This window comes from Amaranthus tricolor, chromosome 4 (genome assembly GCF_026212465.1).
Source record: "Amaranthus tricolor cultivar Red isolate AtriRed21 chromosome 4, ASM2621246v1, whole genome shotgun sequence".
Lineage (NCBI taxonomy): Eukaryota > Viridiplantae > Streptophyta > Magnoliopsida > Caryophyllales > Amaranthaceae > Amaranthus > Amaranthus tricolor.
This window is the reverse complement of record NC_080050.1, coordinates 3,935,825-3,947,061: the sequence shown is the minus strand read 5'-3', so window position 1 is coordinate 3,947,061 and position 11,237 is coordinate 3,935,825. Positions and strand designations below refer to the sequence as shown.

General features: G+C 32.7%; 1 protein-coding gene across 1 annotated transcript; it reads right to left on the bottom strand.

The window, feature by feature from the left end:
- Positions 1-1,189: 1,189 nt before the first annotated feature.
- On the bottom strand, positions 1,190-5,569 carry LOC130810597 (probable disease resistance protein At4g33300). Its single transcript, XM_057676714.1, has 5 exons — positions 4,750-5,569; positions 3,409-3,803; positions 2,597-2,952; positions 2,296-2,501; positions 1,190-2,196 (listed from the first exon to the last, which is right to left on the bottom strand). The coding sequence occupies exons 1-5, from the start codon at positions 5,429-5,431 to the stop codon at positions 1,364-1,366; spliced, it is 2,472 nt and encodes an 823-aa protein (XP_057532697.1). The 5' UTR covers positions 5,432-5,569; the 3' UTR covers positions 1,190-1,363.
- Between the last annotated feature and the right edge of the window lie 5,668 nt (positions 5,570-11,237).

The following is an 11,237-nucleotide window of genomic DNA, read 5'->3' as shown; positions in this document are numbered from 1 at the left end:
TATGCTTGTTTATATGTTTTTTTTATGGTTGTTTATATAATTAAATGCAAAAAACAAGCCAGACTCTTTTTGGACCCAGAGCTGGTATTAGATCAGGATATGGGTCCTGAAAATCTAAACCTGCGAAATCTGGACTCAGTCCAAATTCAATCCGTTGGCATCTCTACTTGTGATACGTTAGCAGTCGATCAGCTTCTGTACACGACGTGTGGGCTCACTTAAAAGTTGTAAGGGCACGCTTTAATTAAACCCCGCACGCAACAATACCGTTGCGCACATTCAACTGCATGAGTTTCTATTTGAATGAAGCGCAAGCTTTTAGCAAACTGCGCGAGACCGCGCACCTTTGACATATTCAAAGTATATCTTGTTTGATGGTCTTGCTTTGATAGGAATCAAACTCGTTACATCTGAGCCACATCATTAATATGTTTCAAATGCATGTATTCCCTACTACTCGTAAGGTTATGTATCATAATTAATTTAGAATTGCTTTTACTATAAATAAGAAAGAATTCTTGAATACCGGAAAAAATATATATCTTAGGAAAATTATCTAGAATAATCTAATCTTTTTATGAGTTTCCTACAATAATTCCACCTATTGATTAACTATGAATAATTCCAACTTTAGGGGTATTTGCCTAGAGTAAACTTGGGTAACCCGATGACCTACTATGGTTGGTAATTAACCAAAATAGTAAAATAAAAATTAATTTAAAATTAGAGAATAAATTTGAAAATTTACATAAAATATTCTGAATAATAATAAAAAATTATATAATTTTTTTAAACGTTTTTTTAACCTTTTTTTTTCAAATTTTATTTTAATTTATCTTTTTTTTTTCAAAAAAAAATTGCTATAGCAAGTCATTTGATTACCGGGTTTACTTTAGGAAAATACCCTTCAAACCTGGAATTAATCATAGCTAATTAATTGTGAGATTATTATAGAAAAATCATAAATATGTTGGATTATTCTAGGTAATTTTTCCTATATTTTATGTTTTCTCTCTCTTTAATTATGTTAAAGTTTTTTTTCTTAGTTAAAATAAATCAAAGATTTCGTTGATTAAAACTATGAAGTTTATTTCTTTATCCCTATTTGTTTAGTTCTACTATTTTCTCTTTCTCATTTTACTAAGCATATATTTTATTAGAGTAGCTAACTAAGATCTTGCTATCCTCATTTTACTAAAGCATAATAAATTATTTAATGGTGTTGAAATATTTAAATCTAGGAAAATTAAAGGATCTACTAAATTATTGAATCTCAATGAGGAAAAATTAACCTAAGGGAAGCCAGCTAGATTTTGACTATTGACATTGAAATCAAAATGACGTAAAACATAATGAATACGATTTAATCTATCAACCAATCTAGATCAAAACATTGCTCAGCAACCTGAACCCGGAGTCCAGGAATATTCATTTCCATTTCCTTCCAACTCCATGAAATCTCTTCGTCACATATAACGTGTCGTAACGATTGCAAATACGCTGCAGATTCTGGCAACGTTGTTAAGCAAGAACACTCTCGCATGTCGACCTTTTCCAATCTTGTTAGTCTACCAAAATTTTCCGGAAGAGATGCCAAATTGACACATTGAGATATATCGAGATACCTCAAACAAACAAGCTGGCATATCCCCGAGGGAAGAGTTTTTAAGTTCGGGCATGCATATAATCTCAGGATTTTCAACGAATCAAGCGTACCCAGCTCGTAAGGTAGCTCTTTTAGGCTATGGCAGTTGGTGATGCTCAAACTTATTAGTCTGCGAAGTCCAGATACGCTCATAGGCAGCTTCACCATGTCTATACAATGATCTAGTGTGAGTTCAGAAAGATTTGGGAAAATGGATGAAAATTTCATGACAGACTGATCAACGCTATTGTCGATTTTGCACAAGACGAGAGACATTTTGTGCAATTTCTCGAATGGTAAGCTATTCTTTGAAAACTCAGGAAATGAAATCTTTTCAAACCAAAGACTCCTTAGGTTAGGCATATTAGCAAATACAGATGGGTTCAGAAGGTTTGCATGTGAAGGGCTATTGTTGATTAAGATTAATGCCCGAAGCCTTGACATCTTGGCTATGAAAGGCGGTAGAAAGTATTCGCTCGAGGTGAAGTTTAGTATAAGTACTTCAGCTTTTGGGAAATCCATATCAAACCAATCTCTTTCCTTCATTTCACCTGATATATCGAAATATATTGGGAAATGCAAATAAGCAGCTTATTCGAACAGTTAAAGTAATATCGGGAGCAGACATTAGGAGTGATTGTATGATGTACCTGTATGAAGTGAGACAATTTGGGCATTGAATTGCTGATCTGAGTTCCTCTCCCAGTCTTTCGGAAGGCTTGATTCTCTTCGTGACATTAGCAATCGTTTTCGAAGATTTATGTTCCCCGAATTGCTCAAATGCAAAGCCAGATCTCTCAGTACATCGTGTTGCATCACAAAGATGGTATAGTAACTACTGTACAAATCTCCGGCCCTACCAAATTTGATGCATAAACAATCACATTTCTACACAGATGATTGTAAACAAATCCCACAAACAATTTGATTTTGTGGTTAGGAAACTAATACCTTGCATCTTTCACCATAGTAAGAAGATTCTTCTCCGACAACTCAATAAGAATAGCAAAAGCTTCTTCTTCGTCAATGTCATGGATCTCAACCCAAATATTTACCAAAACATCTAATGGGATTTTCTTGTCCTCGGGGAAGCAAGCCAAATCCAGGAAACACTCCCTAACCTTTTGCGGCAAGTAAGAGATACTTGTTTCCATTCGCTTTAGCAAATGAAGCTCGTGAGATTCACCAATAGGCTCACCTCGTGAAAGCCTGTTCCTCGCACTGATCCAGAACATTTGGGGTTGGCCTCGTAATGATGCTCCAATGACTTTAAGGGCCAAAGGGAGCCCTTTGCATTCACTGACAATCTGAAAACGAGCCAAATTCAGCAAGTTACAAGTCAAATTCTCTCTTTTTTCAAATGTATCAAATATCATTTTAGGAGAGTTTCATACTAGTTACACAATAGGGTTATTGAGTCAAGTTTTAGCTCATGTCAAATCTTCCTATGAAGCCCATTCCACTTATTGATAAATTTGGGCTTGTACACAAGACCATACAAGAGGAGAGTTGACTGCACACAAACCCGATGAGGCTCATCGGGTTTGTGTGTAGTCAACTCTACTCTTATGCGGGTCTTGTAGCGTACAAGCCCAAGCCCAAATTTATCGCTTACCATTTTCTTTTCAACAATAACTAAACTTTGTCTAATCTACTTCCTCGGTTTCTCAATGTTTGTGGGCAGTGACTTTGATCCCGCAGCACATGATAGAAAACACGGTGGATTACAAGGTTTTAGTTAAACTAGAGAATTGAAACAATACCTGAGCAAGTAACTTTTCGTCAGCACAAATGGGGGCAGATTTTTGCCCAAAAGCAGAATGACAAAATAGAGCCATAGCTTCATTATTGTTCAATAATTCTACCTCATAAGTTTGCTTAGCAACAATAGGAAACTTTGATCTTGAAACTACAAGGGTTTTACATCCTGGCACTCGGACAACAAGCTGCTCCAACACCGATAATGACCAAACGTCATCCAAAACCACAAGGGCGCGAGTCTCAAATGCCCATCCCGATTGAAGGTTCCATTGTGGAACCACAGCATTAGTATCTATATACTCTGTTTCCGACAAAAACCTCCATATCCTTGATCTCAATTCCTCTACATTAGGGGACTGAGATACAGTCAGGAACAAAATCCGGTCGCTAAAGTACACTGCAAGGTGTTGATCCATACAAAGTCAGAATCAAGAACACCCAATATCCACAAACTGAAAATTCAAAATGAAGATTGAATATTTTAGTAGTACAAGCTCATTTGATCATAGTGTCTTTACATTAATAATTGACCCAACTAATCCTTTCTCCTTGAATTAATAGTAGGAGCTAATAATCAAAAGAACTCCCAAATTAGTAGCACATCAAAAATTCATCACAAAATTGACATTCTACTACACCACAACAATATCAAAGTCTCAAAGTTTGTTTTGTATGGCTTATTTTAGAAAATATAAGTTCACACATAAATCAAAGCAATTTCATATAGGAGCTAATAAAACTTAAAGTAGCACATACAAAACCAACCTTAATCAAAAAGGCAAAAGCCTGGCGCTTAGTTACATTAGAGTAAAAATGTGGTAATAGTCGCGATTGCGGTAACAAAATGATGATGCGGTGATGGGAGTGATGCGTTTATCGTAACGCCTAAATATCGGTCGAAACCAAAAGATATCATTGATACGGCTCAAAACACGATTTTTACACCTTTACAACGCAGAAAATATTGGTTCATTGTTTAAAAAAGCTTTACAACGCGGCCGACGCAATGTGATGGCGCCTTGTTTTTTTTACACTATGGCAACAACTTATAGACCCAACATATGTTATATACTATATCAATTAACTAATATGTATTCAATTGGAACTCTACTATATATCAAAGTAGTTCAAATAAAAAAAATTAACTAAAATTAACCCTCAAAACAACAAAATTTCCTTTCATGACCCATTGCCATTAAATCATTAAATGGCTCCTACCATGAAGGAATTTGTCTCTCGAATATATACAACCTTAGTCTGATTAGTCTGATTAGTGATAACAAATAACATTGTTTTTGATAAACATAATAATAAAAAAAGAATTTAGAAATTGAGATTCTTACATTGGAGTTGATCATCCTTACAAAGTTGTTTAACAAGAGTAGTTTTACCACTCCCACCAATCCCACAAATTCCAAAAACACCATCACCTTTTTCCATCACCATTTCTTTAACTTTCCTAACACCCACTTCCAAACACACCCCAAAATCCCCAATCCCATCATCAACCATCATCCCCTCTAATTCCTCCACTCTCTTCATCTCCTCCATAACCCACCCACCATCAATCTTCATCGACTCGAGTTGCTTTTCAATCCGATGAGTCGATCCATCAAGCCGATCAAACCTTTCCACAGTATCAAACCTAAGATGATGAACATCGGCTAAAACATGAGCTTGCATAGGACCTTGAACAAACCTAGCAACTCTCTTCTCAAGCTTCTCCATCTTCCTCGCTAACTGCAGATTCTTGTAAACATTCCATCGATTGGATGCGATAACCTTGTTGGATAGCTGGATCCCAGACCGAAGAATTTCAGAAAATTGATCGAGCTGATTTTGACGAAATTGAGGTAATTCAACGCCGGAATACTTGATTTCTTGGATGATAGGGAGGACTTCATTGATGTGATGAATGAGTTCTTCAGCACTTGATTTACAAAGAGTTGATTTACGAGCGATTGCGATGAGTTGTTTAAGGAGTTCAGTAGCGATTTCTCCGGAAAAAAAGTCTGTGATCCCCATGGTTATGGGTGAGTATAGCGATGAAGAGCGTGTGGGTATGTATGGAAAGTGTATGGTAATGGCGGGGAATGGAGTTATTTGTGGTAAATGGAAGACTTGGAAAAATTGAAGTCAACTACAAGAGTACTTTGTGTTGGTTGGAACGAGTCCAAGAGCATCATTATTTATCTATTCATGACCTTTAAAAAAAAAAAAAAAAAAAAAAAAAAAAAAAGTAAGCTTGCTATTTCATAATTTTTTTCTCTTTTAAAAGTTTATCTTTCAATCTAATCTTATTAATAATGAACTCTTTTAAAATGTCATTATGTTATTGCCTTTTAATTTTATCTATCTCGTCATACTTTTTCTCCCTTATTTTATCTACCTCTTTTATTTATTTTCTTAATAACTATATCTTCATGAACAAGATAAATTTATTTTTAGAAAAATTAAATTTATTTTTTTAAAAAAATTTATATTATTTGAATCTTTTTTTTAATATTTGAAGGATTTTTGTGAGATTTTATATCAAAAGAAAGAGGTAGGAAATTAGCAAAAAAATTATGATTTTTGAAAATATTTCAAAAAATATCAAAATTGATCTCATTTTATAGATCTCGAAAAAATAAAACCGTTGATATATTTTTCTTAATTTTTTAAAATTTATTTTTATTAGAAAATAGCTATTAACAAAAATTTATTTTTCTACACCACCCAATTTTGAAAAAAAAGAGATGACCGGTTGCTTAGAGAGGTCATATCTTGATCCAATTGCCCAACCTTTTCCATGACTCACCTAATTTTGGGTCACTCTTAATAGGAAATTTGCCATAATTTGGTCATATACCTGAGGTCATTAATATGAATGCTCTAATATAGGTGTTTTAAAAAAATATTTTTTATTTTTTAAATTCATGTGGTAATCAGATTCGGCCTTTTCATGCAGTAAACGAAACTTTTTTTAATTCATATGGTGATTTTGATCTTTTAGTTTTTTACGTGGTAGATAAAATGAAAGTTTTTTTTAAAAAAATTTACCCTATTTTCCCAATGTAATAACATATTTTTTCAAAAAACAAATGTTCACCCTGAACATATTTTTTCAAAAAACAAACATTCACCTAATTGATTACCTATTTCGAGAAATTCATTCGAAATACATATTTAATTTAACCAAAAACTTAACATTTTATGGTAAAAAAGTTAAAAAGCTCAGGATCACCCCGTAAGTTTAAAAAATATCTGTATAAAATAAAAGTAAATGTGTTTTTGTCTCTACTTTGTTCTGGAATAAACTTCACATATCAATTTAATTGTTCTGATCAATTTGAATGTTGATAAACTTCAACAGAATTACAGAAATGCATTTCAATTAAAAGCCTCTATTTCAGATTTTGTTGACTTTGTTTTCACTTTTTGTGAGCACGTTGTTCGCAAATCGCAAGGCCACCACTGCTGGTCTGCTGCTCCGCCTGAACTTGCTGCTGTCTGTCGTGAAGTGAAGGCCACCAGGCCCACCGGCGGCCACCGTAAACTATGAACACCACCCGACCAACCCACCTTCTTTTCAATTTCAGATATTATTTTGATTTTTAAAATCCCCAAAGTTAGGGATTTTTTTTGATTTCAAATTCCCAAAGTTTCATTCACTTTTACTCCAACCAATCCCATCCCAATTTTGATTTTGACTATTTACCCTTTATTCTTTAATTAAACTACTTGCAAAATTTAAAAATTCTGAGGTTTTTTTTTTACACGTTTGCAATTAACAATGCATGATTTAGATGGTTTGTGATGTTTATAGAGTATATAAATATAATTTTATCTCATTTCTCATAAAAGTTCTCACCCTTCAAGAATATATATATATATATATATATATATATATATATATATATATATATATATATATATATATGTATATATATGTAATTCTTTTTTATCAATTTTCATGACAAACAACATATTCTACAATATAACTTGATATTTTGTTTTATGAATTTTATGTGTACGTTTTATTTATAATACATCCATAACTAATAAATCAAAGACTAGTCATTACATATTTTATTATGACTCATCAACTGAACACGCATACCAAACTATATGAACATGTTTCTATCTTAACTTTTGATTGTAAAATTTATAAGCTATAAAGGTTTAAGGGTTAAAATGACTTACAAATATAGAAATAGTATGAATTGATTCTAGAATTCCTAAGTAGTTATAAACTTAATCCTCCTTCTTTCTTTGCCCCCAAGCACTCTCTCTTTTACAAACTCTCAAAAGTTTTTCTAATTTTGTTGTTTGATGCTTTGATAGAATGAGTATATTCACAAATGTTGTTTATATATAGATACATTATGGATAGTTAAGAGTTGGGGTATTAAAAATAGGGTGATAAGTTTTACTAAATTTCAGAAATCTATTTTGTAGTCCAAGGTGAAATGAAGGATTTCTTTAGTATAATTTCTAAATTTTCTCTTGAGAGTTTATGGAGAAATGTCTTATAACCATAATGTTCATCACATACATTAAGAGTAGAGTAATATACTTATAAAAATCTGAATTTCTTGTTTGATGACTTAGAAATGAAAGATTTAAGCTATTGATGGCTATGACTCTACACAACACCCATGTTAGTGTTAAATGGTGATTTGAATTCACTAAATCAATTCTATGCATTAGTGAGTGCATAAAGAGGGAATCCTATGAATGGATTTAAATGGGTGAGTTAAGTATGTAACTTAATGTGTGATTGATGATGGTGTTTAAGTGCTAGAATTAATTTATGAAGTTATGGAGGAATTAAAGAGTGACTTAAACATAAGAATTATGGCATGATGAATGATAGTTAATAAGAAGACTAAAGGGTGAAGATTCTTATACGAGACACTCAAGTAATGAAGCATTGTCTTGATCGAGCATTGGGTTCGATTTTTGACTCTTGATGTTCCTTGAAGTTGTTTATTGTGCATCAATCCTTAACCTTAATTATGTAATACTCATTAATTTACAAACCTCTATAAATAAAGGTCTCATATGCCATTGTAACACATCTACAAAATACCCCAAGCCTATACACTAGCCTATATCTCTTTTCTATTGTAATTCTCCATTTGAGAGTTCTTTGAACTCCTTTGTGATATTATAAGCGAAATACTACACACCGGAGGACGTAGCCTTAATGGGTTGAACCTCGTTTAATCTTTGTGTCATTTTATTGCATTATTTTCTCTTACAAACATCGTTTTCATTGAAAGTGTAATTTGTTTATCACAAGATTTCATACACTCGATCTTGGTAATGGTGATATTGGAGTTTGAAACACGTCGTTTAAACTCTAATACAGCGTCGTTTTCAACCCATAAGTGCATGACTCTACATACTCCTTTCTTTTTCATGATTAGCTAATAATTATCATCAACATTATGGTTATTTATTTAATTTATCCAATTGATAAGTGTAAAGCATAATACTAAAATAATACATGACGAACACGTCACACAACGTGTTGGTTGACACAAGACATTGACACATCACATGTCACACAACGTGTTGGTTGACACAAGATGTCGACACGTCACATGTCACACAACTAAATAATTTAAATTATATTTATTTTTAAGATTCAAAATTAATGGGGTGTTACACATGGAAAAGGTTAGTCAACCACCTAATGCCCTCAACTCCTAAACGTCACCACACTTCGGTAGAGATGTTATAGCTCCACTCCTTGTTGATTTTTGTCCTTTGGGGTCTCATTTCTTACCGTCTCTAAACCCCTAACCTCATTTAGTTCCAAGAAGTACTAAGCCATCTCATTTTGATGCGTTTTTCTCTCAACAAAACACATCCTTTCTTATTCTTGATATATCGAACTATCTTAATATCTTGTCTCTTCCTACAATTACCTTTTTATATGTAATATATATTGAAACAACCTGAGTTTTGATTACCTTTATTAAAATACCTTTTTCGACACAAAGGAAGACTTTTGACTAATTACTCCGGTTATTTTGACCTGAGATCGGAAAAACGCAGCAATACTATCAGAGTTTGAATAAAAAAAGACTTGATTAAATAATTCATTTATGAATATAAATCTAATGTACTTTTACAAATATACAATGTAAATATGAAATACAGTTACAAATGAAAATCCAAAAACAAATAATTTTATCGTGAAAGATTCTATCCACGCTCAATGCGCATACGCTACTCTGATATCATATCATACATACTAATAAAAATGTTGGAAAATACAATTGTTATTCTTAGAGGAGTCATGACAAATAGAATTATATTAGTTTATAATACTTGATTACATCACAATACTTACCTAATTTAGAATTTTATTTTTTTGTAAAGTTAGAGAGATAAATTAGATAAAGTATTTATGTAATTTATTATAATAATTCTATATGTCTAACCTAAAATTTAGTGTATATTGCATCATACATATAAATAATAATAATAAAAAACTATAGGAAAATTTACCCAGAATAATCCAAACTATTCACGATTTTCCTACAATAATTCCAACTATTAATTAACCATGAATAATTCCAACTATTGACTCACTTACCCTGTGCTGTTGTTGCTCTTGTTTTTACCGGTGCAGCAGGTGATTTTCTGCCCGTTAGTCCTTTTCCACCTTCTTCATTCCCTTTATATTTTGAAGACCTCCATTGATGGAGAAGCAGCAACAGCTTCTTAATCTTTCATTTTTTTTAACTTTTCTTTTCCATCAAATTAATCCCTAATTTCTTTCATGAAAAGCATCACTTATTCCAATTGTTCTTCAAGTAGGAGTTCAATTCCAAGGGAAACCCCAAGATGTAATCATGGTGTGAATGCCAAACTACAAACTGCTAGAAATGGGTCGCGAATTGGACATCGTTTTTATGGTTGTGATCTTATGGCCTGTAAGTTAATATGAACTTCAAATTTTGATTTAATTTGTAAAATTGATTTAAATTAGGTCTAATTATTTGACTTTGTTGTTTGTAGGATTTAAATTGCAAGTATTTTAAGTGGGAAGATGACATAAAGAAGGAAGATTCATATGAAGGAGCACATGGATTAGAAGGACAAATTACTTTGTTGCTTGAAAAAAATGCCAAATTGAAGTTGAAGAATGAAAAACTAAAAGAGAGTGAAGCGTTTTTAAAGATAGAACTTGCTAAATATGTAAATGCAACAAAAGCTTTAGGATCAATGTATTGACGTTGAATTTAAATGAAATATGTTGTGCAAAACAGCCTTGTTAACATATTGCATTATAACTACCATCAAAGTAGTACAAAATATCTTTGTTCAATACATTACATACAGCTTTACCTCCTTAATATCCAACACCTTACATACTAGTTTTGTGCAAAACAACACCTTCAACACATTAACCTTACATACTAAATTTGTCCAAAAATACACACTGCATATTACGTTCCCAAAAGCTCATAAGTGTTGGAATAAGTAGTTACATTACAATCAAACTACTATCAAAATACACATTCATCATTGGTTTGTTGAGGATGCCTGAGTTAAGATAATATTTTGTGTGGATTGACTTTCTTTTCGCGGTCTACCCCTTCCTCGTTGACTTACTGTTTCGGTGGTAGTAACAGAACCATGTGTACTTCCTTTACTACGACTACCAGTCACAGAACCACCTCTACTTCCTTGACCTGTTTGAATCCTTCTACCACCTCTTCCTATTACACCTGGATTTGCAGATAAATCATGATGGGATGGGCGCGATGGTTGTGATTGTGATGTTGTAGGATTTGCTTCATGTCTTGGTCTTCCTCTACTTCTTTTCAAT